General features: G+C 42.7%; 2 protein-coding genes across 9 annotated transcripts in view; one reads left to right on the top strand and one right to left on the bottom strand.

Annotated features, from left to right (window-relative positions):
• The window catches only part of LOC106571974 (voltage-dependent L-type calcium channel subunit alpha-1D), an 86,252-nt gene extending 85,449 nt beyond the window's left edge, over positions 1-803 (bottom strand). For all 6 annotated transcript variants that reach the window (XM_045695964.1, XM_045695968.1, XM_045695966.1 and 3 more), the window contains exon 1: positions 497-803. In XM_045695964.1, coding sequence (XP_045551920.1) covers positions 497-524 — 28 coding nt within the window. In that variant the 5' untranslated portion in view covers positions 525-803. The remainder of the gene's footprint in view (positions 1-496) is intronic.
• Positions 804-6,969: 6,166 nt separating this feature from the next.
• On the top strand, positions 6,970-20,843 carry LOC106571976 (mRNA-decapping enzyme 1A). 3 transcript variants are annotated; one of them, XM_014145598.2, is made up of 10 exons: positions 6,970-7,212; positions 11,621-11,661; positions 11,972-12,099; positions 16,277-16,343; positions 16,522-16,663; positions 17,441-17,557; positions 17,723-18,298; positions 18,394-18,453; positions 18,577-18,813; positions 19,112-20,843. In XM_014145598.2, exons 1-10 carry the CDS (start codon positions 7,090-7,092, stop codon positions 19,190-19,192), a joined length of 1,572 nt encoding a protein of 523 aa, XP_014001073.2. In that variant the 5' UTR covers positions 6,970-7,089; the 3' UTR covers positions 19,193-20,843. The 3 variants fall into 3 exon arrangements, with proteins under 3 accessions (XP_014001073.2, XP_014001074.2, XP_014001075.2); XM_014145600.2 differs by lacking the exon at positions 6,970-7,212 and adding an exon at positions 9,973-11,377; XM_014145599.2 differs by lacking the exon at positions 18,394-18,453 and having other exon boundaries at positions 6,974-7,212.
• The last annotated feature ends 1,305 nt before the right edge of the window (positions 20,844-22,148 follow it).

Here is a 22,148-nt window from a genome sequence, read left to right as displayed (position 1 = left end):
TTGAAAAGAATGTGGAAATAATTATTTATTTCTGGTGATGACCTAATTGAATACTGTAAAATGGATTATATAATCCATTGTTACAACAAATTAAATTGATGCAAAACTGAGTCAGACAAATAATTATTGAAATCTAAATAATGTCACTGCTTCCTCTCACCTAGACGACTTCATATGATCATATTCCAAACTTCCATCAAATCAATCCACAAATAAACCTACCTTTTCTCAGAACTACGTTTCAGATGATTATTCAAATATATTACGGAGACATCAGTGATGTCCACTGCTTATGAAACTATAATAATAAATAAAGATGCTTGCAGCACAAAACAAATAGAAAGCTTTGGGCTCCGGGTCACACGAGAGACACGTACGACAAGACTGACATAAGACTATATTTATATATATATATATATATACACACAAGAGCGCACGGGCGTCCTCCCGACAGCGCAGCGCTCCAGTGACAACTGAGTCAAAGCATCGGATTTACCTTCGGGCTGTTCCTCTGCTTCTTGCATCCTCTTATCCACATTGAAACGCCGTTTTAATTTCAACACAGTAAAAAATATATCAAAAAGTGTAACAATAAACGATCAACCAAAGTATTCAACAACAACGTTTAATAAATCCTACAGAACCCCAGAGAGTAGCCTACACCACAAACATCTTTGCATTGCAACATCCGGGTGTTGCGCATGATGGATCGAAGATGAATAAAATAAAGACGCCTACGTTAGATCCTGGAACAGTGGTCCATAGGCTACAAGTCTCTTCGAAGTTTTGGTTAGACTACTGAAGCAACAGCAACAGCTGTGACCATCCTCTCAAAATGACGCGAAGGTGTGATTATGGACCCTGTGTCCAAGGTGCGCAACGTGTCACTATTTACACACGACTCATCTTCTGAGTTGGGCCAATGCCAATCAATTAAAATTGATGTTTTTATTTTGATTTAACCATTATTTAACTAGACAAGTCAGTTAAGAACAAATTCTTATTTGCAATGACGGTCTACCAAGGCCAAACACTAACGACGCTGGGCCAATTGTGCGCCGCCCTATGTGACTCCCAATCACGGCCGGTTGTGATACAGCCTGTAATCGAACCAGGGTCTGTAGAGACGCCTCTAGCACTGAGATGCAGTGCCACTCGGGAGCGCATATTATTATTAGGCTATATGGATGGCCATATCGCCTAATAACCATCAACAATTAACCGTAATAAATCAAACTAATAAGGTAAACTAATAAATCATGGGCCTAATATTACTATGACATCGATGTAATAACTATTATAAACATGTGTAGGCTTAAGGTTAATCAATTGAAGCTCAATAACGTTCAGGGGCAATCACAGAGAGAAATGTGCCTGTGGCATCGTGCGCTGGTGGACGCATGGCCAAACCAAATACACACCACACACCCACACACACGCCGACACCACAATAAAATATCCATGATTCTGGATTAATACGGGTCACTGAGGTTTGGACAATAAATGTGTTTATGGTCTTGGTAGGCTATACATGTCTTATTATAACCCAAACACGAATGACCTATTGCCCCTGTTTTGGCTATAATTGTCAACTTTTAAGTTCTAAATTATTCGGTTTTTATATCACATAATTTAATTCCCTGCATGTATATTTCAGAAATGAAGTACTGTATGCACACCTTGCAGATTTCACATGTAACACGTTATTATTCATCATTCTGTCTCATTATATCACTTGGTTTTTAAAAGGCTATACTTTTTTTGCCTAAAAAGCAAACAATTATTAGCCAATTATTAGTCAAACGTAGGGCTACATCTGGTACATACGCTATCATGTAATGCACTCTCACGGGGAGGACATTACGCATAGAAATTGTAGGCCTATAAAATAGGTCTACAGCAGTGGCGTGTATTCATGTGCCCAGGGGAAGCCAGTCTTCCCCAACAAAATGTATCAAGCAAAAAACATAAAATGATTTATCTTTCGTCTCTGTGTTTCCTAATTGTCCTTGAATTCGCAAGAGGCTGAATGTATCTCACCGGAGAAAGCATCCGAGTGAGCGAAACAGCGCCCCTCTGTCTCTATATGTGTAGGCCATCTATCTGATGCTATCTGGTCCAAAAGAGTATAACATTATGGCCGCCCATTTCATTGGTCCCTTATGGCGGCGCACAATTGGTCCAGCGTCGTCCGGGTTTGGCCGTGGTAGGCCGTTATCGTAAATAAGAATTTGTTCTTAACTGACTTGCCTAGTTAAATAAAAATAAATCAGCATTGAGCTAAACTGAGCGAGCTCAACTGAAAATGGTCCTGGCGCACCAAAAAAAAAAGTGTCAAGGGAAGCCAGTTTGGATTTGGCTTCACTCCTAACAAATTGCATACATCATTGACAGAAACAACTTGTTGCATCTCGTTGTGTTGTTGTCCTCCAGTGGCTAGCTAGCTAACTAACTAAAATTGTCCTTTTCCTAAATTAGTCATGGATGGAGATAGGTATTTGGAGTTGTGGTTACACTTAATTTTCCATACTGGCCAATGATTATAACTGTGATTCTGATCCAACCATTAATTCATACATTGTGCCTCTGGCCTGAGAGGTTGGAAGTTCAATATGTAGCTAGATGTAGAAGGCCAATGTTAACTAGCTAATGTTGCCCATGAAAGGAAGTAAGGCTATCGAGCAAGCGTTTTAGCCAGGTAGCCTAGGACAACAAAAAATTAAAGAGTGTACTGTATGACAGAGTGATAGACCGTTTTGTCAACATGAAAGAGAGGAGGATGGTATTGGCATATCTCTACAAGTAGAGTGAGTCAACATGTTTTTTCTAATTGCACAAACAACGCTACATCATATTTAGCTTATGTTGATTTGACTAAATTGTTTTTGGAATCTTTTAGTTGGCACTGTATTAGACTAAGTATAGGTGATTTGATGTTGAAATGTTAAAGTTGAATGGTTCAGGAACAGTGGAGGCAGCTCCTGTTTTCTTTGTGACCTGTGGTAAACTCTCCGTAGTTCTAAATCAATTTTATTTTTTTAAATTTTATTTCACCAGGTAGGCTAGTTGAGAACAAGTTTTCATTTGCAACTGCGACCTGGCCAAGATAAAGCATAGCAATTCGACACATACTACAACACAGTGTTACACATGGAATAAACAAAACATACAGTCAATAATACAGTAGAAAAAAGAAAAAGTCTATATACAGTGGGTGCAAATGAGGTAAGATAAGGGAGGTAAGGCAATAAATAGGCCATGGTGGCAAAGTAATTACAATATAGCAATTAAACACTGAAATGATAGATGTGCAGAAGATGAATGTGCAAGTAGAGATACTGGGGTGCAAAGGAGCAAGATAAATAAATAAATACAGTATGGGGATGAGGTAGATAGATGGGCTGTTTACAGATGGGCTATGTACAGGTACAGTGATCTGTGAGCTGCTCTGACAGCTGGTGCTTAAAGCTAGTGAGGGAGATAATGAGTCTCCAGCTTCAGTGATTTTTGCAGTTTGTTCCAGTCATTGGCAGCAGAGAACTGGAAGGAAAGGCGACCAAAGGAGGAATTGGCTTTGGGGGTGACCAGTGAGATATACCTGCTGGAGTGCGTGCTACTAGTGGGTGCTACTATGGTGACCAGTGAGCTGAGATAAGGTGGGGCTTTACCTAGCAGAGACTTGTAGATAACCTGTAGCCAGTGGGTTTGGCAATGAGTATGAAGCGAGGACCAACCAATGAGAGTGTACAGGTCGCAGTGGTGGGTAGTATATGGGGCTTTGGTGACAAAATGGATGGCACTGTGATAGACTGCATACAATTTGTTGAGTAGAGTGTTGGAGGCTATTTTATAGATGACGTCGCCGAAGTCGAGGATCGGTAGGATGGTCAGTTTTACGAGGGTATGTTTGGCAGCAATAGTGAAGGATGCTTTGTTGGGATATAGGAAGCTGATTCTAGATTTAATTTTGGATTGGAGATGCTTAATGTGAGTCTGGAAGGAGAGTTTACCGTCTAACCAGACACCTAGGTATTTGTAGTTGTCCACGTATTCTAAGTCAGAGCCGTCCAGAGTAGTGATGCTGGACGGACGGGCAGGTGCGGCAGTGATCGATTGAATAGCATGCATTTAATTTTACTTGCATTTAAGAGCAGTTGGAGGCCACGGAAGGAGAGTTGAATGCCATTCAAGCACGTCTGGAGGTTAGTTAACACAGTTTCCAAATAGGGGCCAGAAGTATACAGAATGGTGTCGTCTGCGTAGAGTTGGATCAGAGAATCAGCAGCAGCAAGAGCGACATCATTGATGTATACAGAGAAGAGAGTCGGCCCGAGAATTGAAACCTGTGGCACCCCCATAGAGACTGCCAGAGGTACAGACAACAGGCCGTCCGATTTGACACACTGAACTCTATCAGAGAAGTAGTTGGTAAACCAAGCGAGGCAATCATTTGAGAAACCAAGGCTGTCGAGTCTGCCAATAAGAATGTGGTGATTGACAGAGTCAAAAGCCTTGGCCAGGTCGATGAATACGGCTGCACAGTAATGTCTCTAATCGATGGCAGTTATGATAGCGTTAAGGACCTTGAGCGTGGCTGAGGTGCACCCATGACCAGCTCTGAATCCAGATTGCATAGCGAAGAAGGTACGGTGGGATTCGAAATGATCGGTAATCTGTTTGTTAACTTGGCTTTCGAAGACCTTAGAAAGACAGGGTAGGATAGATATAGGTCTGTAGCAGTTTGGGTCTAGAGTGTCACCCCCTTTGAAGAGGGGGATGACCACGGCAGCTTTCCTATCTTTGGGAATCTCAGACGATACGAAAGAGAGGTTGAACAGGCTAGTAATAGGGGTTGCAACAATTTCGGCAGATCCTTTTAGAAAGAGAGGGTCCAGATTGTCTAGCCCGGCTTATTTGTAGGTGTCCAGATTTTGCAGCTCTTTCAGAACATCAGCTATCTGGATTTGGGTGAAGGAGAAATGGTGGGGGCTTGGGCGGGTTTCTGTGGAGGGTGCTGGGCAGTTGACCGGGGTAGGGGTAGCCAGGCTGAAAGCATGGCCAGCCGTAGAGAAATGCTTATTGAAATTCGCAATTATAGTGGATTTATCAGTGGTAACAGTGTTTCCTAGCCTCAGAGCAATGGGCAGCTGGGAGGAGGTGCTCTTATTCTCCATGGACTTTACAGTGTCCCAGAACTTTTTTGAGTTTGTACTACAGGATGCAAATTTCTGTTTGAAAAAGCTAGCCTTAGCTTTCCTAACTGCCTGTGTATATTTGTTCCTAACTTCCCTGAAAAGTTGCATATCACGGGGGCTATTCGATGCTAATGCAGAACACCACAGGATGTTTTTGTGCTGGTCAAGGGCAGACAGGTCTGGAGTGAACCAAGGACTATATCTATTCCAATAGTTGTTTAGGGGTGGGAAAATATCAGAAATATTAATTTGCTTGGCCATTCTGTAGGTCATGTAACTGTTTGTTACATGAAATATGCTCTGTGGACTTCACCTTACAGAGGTTGCTCTCCGCTTTTGTGATGAAACAAAGGAGTTTATTCTGCCACTGTGTCTTACTGTCTCGGCCTTAGGCCTATTTTTATCATGGTTGCAAGGCATATGAACTAACAGGATTTATTGAGCAAACAAGGCAATTATCACAACACAGGTTGTAATGTGGCTTTTTTTTCTGGCTTCCACAGTGATTTTACCCACGCACCGCTACTGGTCTATGGTATAAAACGTATATCCTATAAAATAATGTAGCTTGTGTGTTATTATACCTACACATTACACATATATTGTCCGTCAGTTGTTTTTTTCAAATGTTGCCATTGATTAGGCTATTAGCATAAGGTCGTTAGGCAACATAAATTGTGTAACACTATCCCCATGACTTACCCCGGTGTCTTCGAACCCTGACCGCAACCGCAATATCATCTCCCTCTTTTTTGGGGCCACATGACACAGTTTAGGGCCCACATTCTGTAACGAATCGAAAGGAAATGAATCCTCTGCGTGTTGGACGGTTACTGGTTATTGGATTAGCCTAGGTCTACCTATCTGCAGCTGGACAACTGTTTCACAGCGATAATCCCTTAATTATACTCCTTTGTTCCTCAGTGAATTGAAGCAAAGGATGTTGTTGGCCTAACTGGCCTAAGGCTACTTCAGAAAATAACTAATGACTTATCTTTCGGCCTATAGCATAGGCCTACGGGTTTAAGACTGAGTTGGAGGCCCGTCACTCACTTAAAACTAATAACGGTAGGTTTATTTACAGAACAGGTATCTCATTTACTATGCCAAACCTCGCATTGAGGTGCTTATTTCAAAAACATATGTCTTCCCCCCATGCTAAAATATGCTTTAAATTTGAGGGTCACCTGTACCTCCAAATTGTCTATTATAAAGGTGTTGCCACACGGATTATCGGTGTCATCAAAATATATTGCATCAGTGCCGCCTTGTGGTAAATCGTGCAGTCTACATAGTATTTGGCCCTAAGGAAAAAATATAATATTTTTCCCAGTCCGAAATAAATTCTTAGACCGTAACACTTTTCCTGAGACTAAAAGAAATTGATGAATTGGTGGGTGTGGTCATTATTTTCCACAGACAGCTGACTATGTTGATTTAAAAATAATATTGTTTGGGTTTTTAGAGATCTGGGTTATGATAATCCAGGGCTATGGGTTTGACGTTTTGTCATCATCAAGTTATATAGTCTGCTTGGATAGACAGGCCCATAGCAAAATAGTCACCTCTCAAATTCATGATAGCCTACACGTGAGCGAGCAATCATTTTTAGGCACATTCGAAATGCGATTCAACACTGACTGAACTGATCTACAAATCACCTTGCGTCATTAATAAATACTCAATAGCATTTGTAGATCAGTCAATCACTCAATTTACACATGATACATAACGGTTTTTACTTTTGATGCTCTCGAACACGACCAATCACTCCAACTCGTTGCGGAACTAAAACTGGGGCAGAACTATAAGGCATTGTGACCATGTCTTCCCGAGGACAGTGGAAATTGAGTGTTCATAGAAATGATTCCGTGTGGTAAGCATTGTATTCAAGATGGAGACCGCCGGTAAAATGAGCCTTGCAGCTCTACAACAACAAGACCCGTATATCAACAAACTTCTCGATGTTACCGGACAGGTAGCACTGTACACATTTAATTCCAAAGCAAATGAATGGGTAAGCTCGCCAAAGGAGTCGCTTGTTTCTTTCTGTTAACTAAAAGGTCGCTAGCTAGCGTTACATAGCTAGATAAGTAACTATCAGCTACGTACAGTAGCTAGCAAGCGAGCTATCTACCTAGTCCAATATGTACTCTTAAGGAGCCTACCGTTACTCTAAGTTTCAAGGACCGTTACTTTTTTCCAGAAGTAAACCGGCTCTGGCAGCCAAAACAGCAAAATACTCTATCTAAACGTGAATCGATTCTCAATTGCGATACGGTTCTAGAAACATAAAAGCCATTTAATGTTAACGTTACTTTCATATCACATCAAAATAATTTCACAAATGCTAAATATACACTTATTGTACACTTTCCCCCCCCCGGTTTTTATCACAGTTGCAGCTGACAGTATTTTTCAGCGACCACCTTTCTGGCGGACTTTATTTCACTTTTATTTAACCAGGTAGGCCAGTTGAGATCAAGTTCTCATTTACAACTGCGACCTGGCCAAGATAAAGCAAAGCAGTGTGACAAAAACAACAACACAGAGTTACACATATACAAACGTACAGTCAATAACACAATAGAAAATCGATGTACAGTGTGTGCAAATGTAGAAGAGTGGGGAGGTAAGGCAATAAATAGGCCATAGAGGCGAAGTAATTACAATTTAGCATTGACACTGGAGTGATAATGTGCAGATGATGATGTGCAAGTAGAGATACTGGGGTGCGAAAGAGCAAGAGGCTAAATAATTACACCCAGGTATTCGGAGCATGATAGCTAATTAGCACTGTCTTCTGTCTGTAAACACGCACTGTGATATGGCCGTGTGGGAACCCTAACCCTATTAATGTGTGTATCAATTTAACCTTTTGTTTTTTGACAATTATTTCTCGCTGATATGAAAGATAAGGTCCTTATGCTTCCAAAACCATACCGCTAGCGATGCGTGTTAATCTTCAGACTGACTGTCAGGGTTCTTAGCAAAACTCCCCCATACAGAACAAGATGCCTTCGTCCAATGACTCTTATGTGTAATGTAATGGAACTGAGCGTTATGCTCAACGGCTAACTATCTACTCTACTTAATTTATCACAGAGACCTTAAAAATAGGCTTATCATTAGCAATCTAGCTAACTAAATACAGTACCAGTCAAAAGTTTGGACCCACCTACTCATTCCAGGGTTTTTCTTTATTTTTACTATTTTATACATTGTAGAATAATAGTGAAGGCATCAACTATGAAATAACACATGGAGTCATGTATTAACCAAAAAAGTGTTAAACAAATCAAAATATATTTTATATTTGACATTCTTCAAAGTAACCATCCTTTGCCTTGATTACAGCTTTGCACACTCTTGGCATTCTCTCAACCAGCTTCATGATGTAGTCACCTGGAATGCATTTCAGTTAACAGGTGTGCCTCCTTAAATGTTCATTTGTGGAATTTATTTCCGTCTTAATGCGTTTGAGCCAATCAGTTGTTGTGACAAGGTATGGGTGGTATACAGAAGATGGACCTATTTGGTAAAAGACCAAGTCCATATTATGGCAAGAACAGCTCAAATAAGCAAAGAGAAACGACAGTCCATCATTACTTTAAGACATGAAAGTCAGTCAATTCGGAAAATGTCAAGAACTTTGAAAGAGTCTTCAAGTGCAGTCGCAAATACCATCGAGCGCTATGATGAAACTGGATCTCATGAGGACCACCACAGGAAAGGAAGACAGAGTTACCTCTGCTGCAGAGGATACATTCATTAGAGTTAACTGCACCTCAGATTGTAGCCCAAATAAATGCTTCACAGAGTTCAAGTAACAGACACATCTCAAGATCAACTGTTCAGAGGAGACTGTGTGAATCAGGCCTTCATGGTCGAATTGCTGCAAAGAAACCACTACTAAAGGACACCAATAATAAGAAGAGACTTGCTTGGGCCCAAAAACCGAGCAATGGACATTAGACCAGTGGAAATCTGTCCTTTGGTCTGATTAGTCCCAATTTGAGATTTTTGGTTCCAACCACCGTGTCTTTGTGAGACGCAGAGTAGATGAACAGATGATCTCCGCATGTGTGGTTCCCACCGTGAAGCATGGAGGAGGAGGTGTGATGGGGTGCTTTGCTGGTGAGGCACACCTGTTAATTGAAATGCATTCCAGGTGACTACCTCATGAAGCTGGTTGAGAGAATGCCAACAGTGTGCAATGCTGTCAAGGCAAAGGGTGGCTAGTTTGAAGAATCTGAAATATAAAATATATTTTCATTTGTTTAACACTTTTTTTGGTTACTAAATGATTCCATATGTGTTATTTCATAGTTTTGATGTCTTCACTATTATTCTACAATCTAGCAAATAGTTAAAAAAAATAAAGAAACCCTTGAATGAGTAGGTGTGTACAAACTTTTGACTGATATTGCAGATAACCACACACCTCTAGCTAACGTTAGCTATATCAAGCCAACAAGCGTGTTCCTGCCGGGTTGTGTAGCAAGTCTTTGGTTATTTTAATGATGGGGCAACATTTAGATTTCTGCCTAAATAGACATACCCAAACTTAATTATTTTTCATGAGATTGACAAACATTAACAGGTAATGTTGCATTTAAAAAAAAAAAACAAGTTTTTTAAATGTCTGGAACTCAGCTTTTTTGGAAGATTTAAAATATATTTTTTTTTTATTGCTGAGGTGTACTCACTTTTGAGGACACAATCTCAAGTACATAGTACAAATATTATGAAAAATCATATCTATGATTTCATTCCCTGTTCAAAAGTGTGGGTAGGGGGCTTGAAATGACTGAAATGCTTTCTAGATATAGTAACAATCAAATTGTAAATAACTTACTATACGATCTCTCATAACTGTGAAATAAATATCATGCTTGATGACAGTACAATATCTTCACTATTTCTTATAACTGTCGACAGAATTTTCTCCTAAACGTCCACAGAGCGGCGGAGAGAATCCATTCAAATGTGCGCAGACTTTTCACAACTTCTACTTTAAGCACAAAGTGATTTTGTCCTGACTGTGACCAAGAGAAAGTGCTGTTCTTTAAATTTTATGAAAATATTTTGTTTTTGGTTCATGTTGAGAGCTCTAAATCTGACTGAGAATATCACAGTGAGATGGAACCACAATGGCTGGACTTGCTAGGCTGTCACTGTCAATTTGAGAATCGATTCTTTGTGTATTTAGGCCAGAAAATGACAAGTCACTCCCTATGCAAATGTGGGGTCTTAAAGCTGACACTTCAAGTCAGCTCTGCTTGGGGAGTGGCAACTGAGAGCAGACACATGGGGCTTTTTGGCATTCACAGAGGTGCTTTTTGGCATTCACAGAGCGCCTTGTACACAAATGTCAGTCGGAGCCAGTTCAGAACTGCTCAAAGTTCCCCATATGGTTAAGAGAGTTTGGCCAGGTTTTAGAACGGCTGCCATGTTAGAGGCTGTTCTAAGTTAGCTAACTTAAAACCAGTTAGCTAGCTAGTTTGTAGATAAATATTGTCTAGTTTGCTAACATTAGCTAAGTACCAACGCTGTAAGCTAGCTGCTAGCTAGCAACCAGGGCCCTGTTCAGCAGGACACAGCTGTGTGCAATGTTTGATTTAATGGTAACGGTGCAGTTCTGAATGATCACTTCTGCAGTTTTTTGTTTGGTTTCACACACAACATTTCACAGCCATATTGATCAGGCCACACCTACCTAACGGGATCAAACCATACCTTATGCTGCGTTCAAGTCATGTCAGAAACTCCCAAGATTTTCGACTTGCTTACTCGTAGAAAGATGATACCTGAGTTTCCCAATTGGGAAGTATCAGAATCAACCAATGGGAAGCTCTTCGCAAATAATTTGCATTCATTTTAACTCAGTTTCCAACAAGACGTCAACGCAGAATTGATCTCAGTTAACCCAGAACTAAAGTATTGCGTAATAGGTCAGAAGCTCGATAAAGTTCTGGGTCCATAAGTGAAGATTGAGAACGAGGATTGGAACCAGAACTAATAGCTCCACCCTCTCTCTTTGCATGTCTATAGGCCAAATGTCCCCTCCCCTTCTGAAATTCGAAAGATGCTAAAACCTGGGAAATCGTGATTTGTCGAAAGCACAGGAACTTATGCTGCTTGCTGTCTCACGCATCCCGTTGTATCATGACATATCTACGGTACTGTTTAAGTAGTCTGTCCACTAGAGATTAACCATACCTTAAAGACGGTTGAAGAACCGTTTGGGGGGAACTTGTCATTCAGTACAACCATAATGCAACGTAATAAAAGGTTTTAATGAATTGAAAGCAACCCAGACCAAATATCAGACTTTTTGCATGTTTTGGTTATTCTTCTTGTACTTGATTGATTCATGTTCATCAAGTTAAAGTTGTCATTTTTCTGCGCAATTTCCATTTCAGGAAAAGACCGAAATCGAGGGCACCTTATTTGTTTATGCAAGGTAATTTATTTGTATCAGATATGTGGTGACCTTTTTTGAAGGGGCCACTGTTGCAAAGATACTTAACTACCCCCTTTTTATATGTGGTTGTTGTCTCACCACTTGTCCTCTCTCCTTGATATAGTTGCCTTTTATATTGTCCATATGTCTATGCCTCCCTAATTGATCTCTTCCTCTGTCCCCTAACCCCCACCCCTCCCTCTTACTCTTTATCTTAATCATTCTCTTTGCTTTTCTCTTTCTTTTTTTGAGTCATGAAAACATGTAGCCTAATAGTCTGTCTCCATTGCTCTCAATAACCTGTCCACAGGTCTGCTTCCCCTCATCATGGCTTCACAATCATGAATCGGCTGAGCACAGAGAATCTAGTGGAGCCCATCAACAAAGACCTTGAGTTTCAGCTCCAAGACCCCTTCCTGCTGTACAGAAACGCTAACTGTGAGTAGGATATTCCATAATAGTCCACTTGTCAGTCTGAGATTCCACCCCCCCCCATTGTCTGCTTTGCAATGACCTACAGAAACAGCTATTGTTACTGTCCACACCATGTAGCCTGCACATCTAGAATATTCAATTATATGGCCTTTAGTCCACATCAGGGGTGTCAAACTCAAGCAGCGCACGGGCCATATTGAAAAACACACCGGATTTGCGGCCCAGACACAGCCTATTAGGTTTATTTTCACTAAGAAAACGTGCATACACCTGGGCCAAAATGGCTATAGTTTTATTAGAAAACATGCATAGGATGCTATATATAGCGTTTCAACAAATTTAAAACATAAGAACAAATCACTGATGCTACGCTTTCAGATGTGCATAATATGCTGCGACCCTAATCCAAAAAGTCGTTCATAACTCCAAACGACAACTTAGCTAGGTTGTTGTAATGTTTACATTTTAAAACGTGTTTTGCACTGCATGGATCACCAGTGCGGTTGAATGCAGCATTACTGCATGGATCACCAGTGCGGTTGAATGCAGCATTACTGCATGGATCACCAGTGCGGTTGAATGCAGCATTACTGCATGGATCACCAGTGCGGTTGAATGCAGCATTAGTGCATGGATCACCAGTGCGGTTGAATGCAGCATTACTGCATGGATCACCAGTGCGGTTGAATGCAGCATTACTGCATGGATCACCAGTGCGGTTGAATGCAGCATTACTGCATGGTGCTATCAAAGTGTGTTGTAGTTTGGGGCAGCAGGTAGCCTAGTGGTTAGAGCATTGGGCCACTAACTGAAAGGTTGCTGGAACTAATCCCCGAGCTGACAAGGTAAAACTCTGTCATTCTGCCCCTGAACAAGACAGTTAACCCACTGTTCCCCAGTAGGCTGCCATTTTAGATAAGAATTTGTTCTTAACTGACTTGCCTAGTTAAATAAAGGTTCAGTAAAAAAAAAAAAATAATAATTGTTGAGTAGCCAGCCTAGACTACTGCTCAAATATTGCTGTAATGTTTCTCCTTTGCATGGTGTTTTGTTGCAGGTTTAATTTTTTGGTTATTCGTTGTCAAGCTTTAAAAACTAAAGCCAGACGGCAACGTTTTAGTAGCCTAGCTAGGACTGTGGCATGTGTCGTACACTTTCCCTCCGCTGAGTGCTGTAAATGGGACACACGAAAGCAACACAATTGACATTGAATTCACCTATGCCAGTGCATCAGGCTGTAATTTCATAAGTAGATGACTCAACTGTTGACTAATTTATACTTGCTTCTGTGACCTATTGTCCTTCAGTAGTAATTTATACCCATGTGTGAATCCTTTTATCTTATACATTTTTGACAACCAAGATTACATTTTCTGTAGTCTACAGCAATGACCCGTTTGAACCGAAACTTGGCCTACAACCCGTTTAAACTTTCGGTCCGGTAGAAGTTTTTGCATGTCCCTCCCCACATTCAGAAATGTCATTTTTGTCCCTCCCAGTTTTATCATTGGAATGTGATACAAAACGAGGCAACGGTGTGCTTTAGGACCATGCGGCCGCCTCCGAGCAGTCAGTTAGGCTGTTTGGAGTGTAAATCCAACTGTGAGGGGAAAAAAATAGGGGTGTGTGTGTGGGGCAATGCGATGCCGTTTGGCATGCTACACGTCGGCAGTGCTTGCTAGGACTTGGAGTGCAGCGCATCGCGGTCGTTATGGAAGCGGGCCAAAAGGAATTGACAACCCAAACCATTGCGCGGGCCGGATAGAAATGTGTCACGGGCCAGATTCGGCCCGCGGGCCTTGTTTGACACGTGGTCTACACGAAAGATTCTGAGAAAGTGTGGGGATGAGAAGGGTCATGTTAACATGTCGTTTAGGTAAACCTAACTATAGGGCGATTCCACACCAGCGGGAACAGATTGTTCTGGCAATTCTCACATGGGAACTTCATTGGGATGAGGGATGTTTAGTGTTCTTTCTACGTTTGTATCATAAACCATTTCTTTAAAGCATGATGAAATTGGCAATTTTAGGCCCTTTATAGACCTATACGTAAGAACATTTGGAAGAAGTCAAAGGTTCTGAATACTTTCCGAATTGCTTTGTAAGGAGAATGATTTCAAATGTTTTGGGCAGACCATTTTCACATTCAGACCATTTTCACATTCATTTATTAAATGTAAAAAATCTAAATATATATTTTTTATTTTTTAGATGTTTGTGACAATATACTCTTCAAACACATGACATTTCCAGAGTGGGCTCTCTGGTACGTTTTGACGATATCACTCATTTTATACATAGAAATTGACATTATAGGTCATTAACCAATCACAGCCCTCCTTTAGGATTGCACTGTTCGAGTTCCCTTTGAATCTATTTTCTCATTCACTGTGTTGGTGGTGCTCATAAAATGCATCATGCCGTCAGAATTAGAGCCCACTCTGGAAATTTGATGTACTTGCAGAGTAAACTGTTCCAAACAAAATCAAACAGTTTCATTTTGAGATGAGTAAATGAATGTGAAACATTGTATATCAGAATCAAGACGTACTCCATATTTTAGAGAACACTATAAGAGTTATAATGACACCAAGATGTTGTCTGTATCATGTACAGTTCACAGATCATAGGGTCTTACAGGAGGTCTAAAAATGGCCACTTTCATCATGATTTTCAACAACAAAAAAGTGATACAAATGTATAAAGCATTTCAAACATTCTTTCTCCAAATGTGAGAAATGCCAGAAAAATCGGAGATACCAAAAATATGTTCCTCTCCCGCTGGCATGGGGAATCACCCTATATATCTATTAAAAGAGCTGCTGGTATACATCTTTTGTATTACTAGGCTAAATTTAGCATTGATTATGCTATTTATGTAATTCGCCCCCAGATAAATAATGAAGACCATCAATGTTTTATAAACACATTTTCTTTGGAATGAAGTTGCAGAGCACTGCTTGCACACAGTCATTAAAGATCTGTCAAACTGTGTTGAATTCAAAGGAGAACTTGAACTCTTCCAGACTCTTTGATGACGAAGGTATGAGGTCTTCGACTGCTATCCCATCATAAAATCTACTTTTTCATCTTCCTGTTTAGTCATATGGGAAAATAAAATGGCCCTGTCTGTGCAGCAGACACACACGTACAGACATACAGGGAAATAACTGAAATTTACACATGCCCCCTCTGACATAATGCCACCTCTTTATATTCTTCTTCTATGCTGACCCCTGTATAGATGCATGCACACAAATGAATCAGATGGACATTGACCACATGCTAAACACACTAGCCTTCCAGTTCGACTTGCCTCTAAAAGCACTCAGCAGACCACCTCGCAGGGTCCTCTGGAAGATGACCTTCCCCTTGTGCCGGAGGTCACGCTGAGACTGATGGGGCGCGTCGAGCAGGAGCATCTCCTCTGACGGGTCTCCTCCACCCATGGCCTTGCGCTAACACGGGTCCACCCAACCCAGGAGCTCAGTCTGAGGGGGAAAACGTGTCCCTCTGGCCCCAGGGCCTCTATGTTCCGGAGCTGCCTGGAAACCACCTCATGGATGGGATGGATACAGTACGTCTGCTCTCAGCGGTAGTTCTGTAGGCGTCTGATCCAGTCATCCAGAGAGGCAGCAGTTTTATCTGACTGGAACCCTGTGACTCCTCCCCAGTAGTCTAGTGCCTGCAGGCCACTGGGGAGGGGATGCAAGAATATCATGAACAAGTATGTTTGGGAGGGAGGGGGTTCTTGGCTGTCCTTGTGACTTGTGAAGGGATCGTGACTTGTCATTTTTGTTTAGCGTTATTTCGACTGTTTGTGTCCTGCCGTTGCTCTCGTTGCACACATCTGTTAGTGGAGGGGTCGTGTCAGTGCTTCATGTTAGAAAATGTGGCCTGTTTAGACACACCTGTTTACACGTCCCAAGGTTCCCCAGGTAGCTGTAGAAACACTACCGTTGCTAGGTTACCAGCCTCGGAGGGGAAACCTGGCAAGAATCTCTGATCTCACACACACGTATGCAACGTGACACTCCTGTCACACGCTGTTGCCTCAAAGTTGCTGAAGCATCCATTTCCTGCAACCTCCCTCCACCTAAGGCATGTATCCTAGCGCCAGTGAACCTTCCGCCTGCCATTTTTAATATTTCCCTCTTTTCGCTGTGTTCTTCCTACAGTGGGTATATACAGCATCTGGTTCTACGATAAGAAGGACTGCCAGCGCATCGCTCAGCTCATGGTGAAGTGAGTATGGTGAAACAACACCACCACTAACCCACAGATATGAAAACCATCGTCACCCACACCGCTGCGGGGAGTTATTTGGCACATTACAGATAAGAGATCGGATTGTGTGTTTTGTGTTTTTTTTTCTCCACTGATTTGCGAGGAGGTTTGTATCTTTATTGTGTCTGTCCTCCAGGATCGTGAAGCAGGAAGCCATGCAGACCCACCGGGGCTCCCCAGAGAGGGCCAGCATCCCTGGGAGGACCAATGGCTGCGCAGAACCTCGCCCCATTGACATCCTGGAGCTCCTCAGCAAGGCCAAGGATGAATACCACAGGGTGAGAGACAGGCGCGGTCTTTATCACCAAGTCATCGCCCAGGACTCTATTGAGGGTAATGCGTCACAAAAGTAATCAGATTACTTTTAGGAGTAACAAAGTAAAGTAAGACGTTACTTTTTCAAATTGGGTAGTATTATTAAAGTTCATTTGTCAAACAACGCATGATCAGAACTGGCGGCTTGAGAAATATTTTTTTAATGAAAAGATATGAAATCTGTACAGATGTTTGTCTTAGTGTATATGGCTAACTAAGCAGCCCATATGATGGCGCAGCACTTGTAGGCTAGTACAGGAAAGCAGCGCCACCAATGAAAGGAGAAACCAGCGATCAAACCCGAGTTAGTAACTAGCCTATGTTTGGTAGAGCGCGCACGGTTCGCCTTGCTCCCTCCGACAGTCAAACAGGGAGATTGAGATTTTTTTTCCATGATAGTAACACAAAGTAATATAACGTATCCCTTTCCACCCAAAGTAATATTGTAAAGTAACACGTTACTTTTGTTAAAAGTGATGGAAGTTAATATATCACTTTTTCAAGTTACTAATCCCAACACTTCCACAAACACACGCGAACAGTCCAGAAAATAGTATTGTTTGACAGACTTTACCCCTACACATACATCACGAGTTAGAGTGCGATTTAAAATCCTGATTATTGTGTGCAGCCAGCTATGGATGGGGGAGGGGGGGTGGGGTCTAATTCTGCATTAGACTGAAAACACTAGTTGGAATGTCAAAATGATACATGTGTGATTTGTTTGGTGCGTTAACTAGATTCAGACGGGTGAAACGGAGATGTACGTTACTGCTGAGCAGGGGGTGAACACAGAGACGCTGAAAACAGCCGGCGGTGCTACAGAGCGCGCTCCCAGCGCCCCACCGCCAGAAAAGGTACAGTACCACATTCTGCCTGAAATGAATGCACTATGTCTGACAACACGCTACCTGTAACAAGTGTTCTCTCACATGACTGATCTGACTTTTACTTGTCAGTCATAATTGGATGGTTCCCTGTATAAGTATGTTTCATATTTACTGTTATTACTGTATTTGCAGATCTCCCACTCTGGCCAGAGGCAGATCACCGTGGAGGAGCTGTTTGGCAGTTCTCTACCCAAGGAGACCGGCCTGCTGCCAGCCATGCCTACCCAGAGTTCCACAGACCCTGCTGCCCTGAGCCCCGCCAACCTCCTCCAGGCCCAGCACTACACCCCATCCATACCCTTCCAGCCCTTACTGGCACCCCGCCTCACAGCAGCCCCAGTGGGCAACAACCGGCACCTGGCCTCTGGTCTGATCCCCCTGATGGAGGCCAGAGGTGGCCCCAGCCCAGGCTACACCCTCCACCCCAGCCCCGTGTTTCCTGGTGGATCTCCAGGGGAACTCCAGCACTCTATGTCCCCGCTGTTGGTGGCTCCACCTGGGGCTGAGGCTCGCGGTCCCCCCCCTGGCCCTCCGTTGACTTACCTGGGGCAGGATCTCCTGGGCTCGCTGAAACCCAGCCCCTCTGATCTCCACAAGCCCGTCCTCGCACCCAACTTCCTGCCCAGCCCATTGGCCACGCCCCAGAGCTTCAGAGAGCAAATCCCCAATCCTGCTGCCATCTGCAGCATTCCCACAGGCCCTGTGCAGGTAGGTAACTGCCTTTGCCCCTGTTATTTTGTTTCAAGATGCGGACTTTGTCTAATCTGTCATTTCTGAAGGGCTCCCTTTCTTGTCTTTCTCAGCCACAGAGTAAAGAAATGGATGTGTTCGCTCAGTCTCAGAAACTGTCGGAAACCATGCCAGTTAGTATGATTTTGCTGTCATGATGTAGATGGCTTTGATTGTACAGGTGGTTCTTTACATAGTTGAAATGAAATCTTACCATGTCCTCTTCCTGCCCTCTCTCTTTCTCTCGCCCATCCAAGGCTGTTCCTATGAAGGCAGGGCTTGTGATACCGGGGGCGGGTGCTTCACTGACGGGGGCGGAGCACTCGGTGCTGCTCTCACCGAGCGCCTTTCAGCGTTCTGTTGCCAAGCCAATGGAACTGCAGAGGCAAGCTGCTCCTCCCTCCCCTCCAGCTGCAGCCACAGAGGCCTTGGAGCCCCCCCAATCCCCCTGCAACAGGACCCAACTGCAGAACACACTCATCCACCTCATCAAGGTACAGAGAGAGCTGAACCCTTTTTCTTGTGTTTGAAGCCTTTCGTCAGGTTCAGGGTTTTTCTACTGTAGATTTCATCTTGCTGTTGTTGACATTTATGAAATGCTCATGAACGGCTTATGAATGTGTTATTCATGGGTTATGAATTATGTTATGAATTCCTTCTGTGTGTGTACCTAAATCTAATACTTGAGAGAGTGAACTGAAGCAGTTGAAGTCTGAGAACTTGTTTGCTACTGTTATATAAAATCACTGGAAGATAAGTCCTCTCTCTGTCCTGTGTTTGTGCCCTGTGCAGAATGACCCAGCGTTTCTCAGTGCCATCCATGAGACCTACCTCCAGATTCTCTCCAAGGACCTCAGCAATGTCAAGCTATAGCTTCAGTCCAGACGTGGGGCTGGGCATGTCAGGACAGGGGCACAGCCACCAGCCAACCTAAGCTACAGGTACTGAACCACTGGGTAGGACCTGGGACTGCTTCTGCTGCCACCGGCTATGTATAGAAACACAGGCACTGGCTCTGTTCCTCTGTAGCAGCTATGGGACTGCAGGAGGAGGACTCAAACCCAGGAGGCTCACTCAAATGGCTCTGCTACCCTATGTAGAGAAGGTAAAAGGGAGATGTTACGCTTGACAGTAGTGTCAAATCATGTACTCACTCTAGAAGGAAATATTGTTCCTCTCTTCTGTGGATGAGAACTAGACCAAACCCCTAGGGAGGGTAAACCCTCATCTCTGTTTGGGTCAGGGGTTAGGACTTGCTGTGCAAGCCAAGCTTTATTCAACTCCACTTCCTTGTTCTGCCCTCGGTATAGCTGTGATTCTCCACACACATGTGCTTTGTTCTCCCCCTCTCTCCTCTTTTTCAATCTGTTCTTTCTTTTTCCTCTTTTTTTTCTGTCCTTTGCTCTCACCCCGTTTACCACCAAGCCTCTGTCACTATGCCTGTTAAGGGACGTGTGCAATAGAATGCAATGCCTTCTGGGAAAATACTGTTTACTGATTCTTAAGTGTGTGTGTGTGTCCCAAGGGTTTAAACAGAGAATTGTTGTATTAATTTAGGCCCTATTCTGTGGGTTTTGCAGTAACGTCTACTGCAGCACTGAACCTGAGCTAAATGCATTCAACAGGATCGTCTTGTTTAACACATATGTTGTCACTCTGCAACCAACAGCTCAAAGGGACTAGCATGTCATAACAGGTTGTGTCAGTGCGTATGTGTTTGATTTTGTAGGTCAGGCAGTTTTTGAATGTGTTTTGATAATGTCACCCCCTGTACACATATCTGACCTTGTGCCATACTGCCAATCTATGTTCACATTATTTGATCACACGCAGCATGTATTTCTGTTTGGCTGCAATCAAGCACACGATTGACGGAATGAATGAATGAATGAATGAATGAATGAATGAATGAATGAATGAATGAATGAATGAATGAATGAATGGTAGCGTTACGCTATAGACATGGGAAGCAATTGAGAACATCCTCTAAACAAATAACTGATCAACACATTATGTTGTCTAAGGATTATTTGTTTTTGACCTTGTCTCTGGATTTATTTCTGCCAGTAAGTATATGTACGTTTCTTCGGGAGGTAAGAAGAGAACCTCTTACTTGATGCATTTTGTTTTCACGTCCCCCAAAAAATGTCAGTAAAAAGCATTTCATGAGCAGTTTGTGACTCCTTTGGTTCCTCAATACGTTTTATTTTTTGAATATAACATAGTACTTAATACATATTGATTGGTGTGTTTTTAGACAGGATATCAAAGTGTACTACCCTGTGTACGTATTATTTAGTCACAGGCTCAATACTGGTGGAGAAAAGAGGTGAGGCCCAGAGATGATTTAAAAAAAAACATTTTAAAACACGTATGATTTTTAAGATTGGTCAGTGCCAGTGTAATGATGAGTTAACTTTATTTGGTGTCTTAAGAACAGCATCCGTTTTTAATTTGTTTTATTCTGTCACTGTGTACTTCTGTTTATTACTATTTTGTCATATTAAAGTGAAGTTTTCTCTCAGGCTATTTACATTTCTTGCTCAAAGAAATTACTTTTCTTGGTCGGTAAAACATAAATGATTCCCTGTTTTTGACCATTGCGGTCATTACATCCAGCAATGTCAAAACAGGGAGGCAAATGCTGACACCAGTGGTGCATCTCAGTAGTCCAATGTACTTTCCTCTCCTCGTTTCCTGTCCTTCATCTGCTCTAATCTGACCAGAGTTTTTCACATCAGTGCAGATGGACAGGAGACAAAGAAAGGAGTCTGTTTTGGATGATTGAGATGCAGTTTTAAGTAATAGCGTAGATGATTCATATCTGGATAAAGCCACTAGAGGTCAACAGGGTTCACTGTTTGACAAAATATTACATTTCCAATGCAATGACCAGTCGCCAAATGCCAGTGTTCTTTACTGCACTACACACAGTATGCCCCATTCATCCATATCCACTACTATACAGTATAAAACAAAAGCTATCTTTAAAAAATATATATATTATCCCCTTTTTCTCCCAAATTTCGATCTTGTCTCATCACTGCAACTCCCCAACGGGCTCGGGAGGTGAAGGTCAAGTAATGCATCCTCTGAAACATGACCCTCCATACCGCGCTTCTTAACACCCGCCCACCCAGAAGCCAGCCGCACCAAGGTGTCGGAGGAAACCGCTCAACTGACTTCCCAGGTCAGCCTGCAGGTGCCCGGCCCCCCACAAGGAGTCGCTAGAGCTCAATGAGCCAAGTAAAGCCTCCACGAACCCGGACGATGCTAGGCCAATTGTGCGCCGCCCTATGGGACTCCCGGTCACGGACGGTTGTGACGCAGCCTGGGATCGAACCCGGGTCTGCAGTGACGCCTCAAGCACTGGGATGCAGTGCCTCAGATGCTTCGCAGCTCGGGAGGCCCAGTGGCCATCTTTTCAATCAACTCATGGTGCCACTTTTGTTCACATATTCTGCCCCATTTTTACATAGCGACAAAACTGAAGTGAGCAGCAAGGACATATGTGATGAGAGTTGGCAGATGTTGTTATGGTGGGTGCAGTTGTGCAGTGTAGTGTGTTTGAGTGAGTCAGGTCAACATTGGGAGCATAGATTATCATTAGCCTAGGTTAGTTAGTATAGTGTCATTTCTGAATTCTTCCCCCATCCATCCTCAACATCCCACAGCGCAGGCGCGGGATGTTCCCCAATGCTGGAAGGGGGGCACGAGTGAACAAGTTTGGGAACCCCTGTACCAATGGAGACGAAATGGCTCATATAACTAACTACCTACAGTTTATGCAATTGCAATCTTGCACTTTTCCCTGATCTTTGACAGAAGT

The sequence above is a fragment of the Salmo salar genome, chromosome ssa15, assembly GCF_905237065.1.
Source record: "Salmo salar chromosome ssa15, Ssal_v3.1, whole genome shotgun sequence".
NCBI lineage: Eukaryota > Metazoa > Chordata > Actinopteri > Salmoniformes > Salmonidae > Salmo > Salmo salar.
Note: the sequence above shows the minus strand (reverse complement) of the source record. Positions and strands in the feature narration are given on the sequence as shown.

Bases quoted from the DNA above. Each gene is read 5' to 3' on its own strand.
- LOC106571976 (XM_014145598.2), top strand. From the start codon at position 7,090: ATGGAGACCGCCGGTAAAATGAGCCTTGCAGCTCTACAACAACAAGAC. The intron at 16,664-17,440 runs GTGAGAGACAGG...TGCGTTAACTAG, and splicing joins CCAAGGATGAATACCACAGG to ATTCAGACGGGTGAAACGGA. The intron at 18,454-18,576 runs GTTAGTATGATT...CGCCCATCCAAG, and splicing joins AACTGTCGGAAACCATGCCA to GCTGTTCCTATGAAGGCAGG.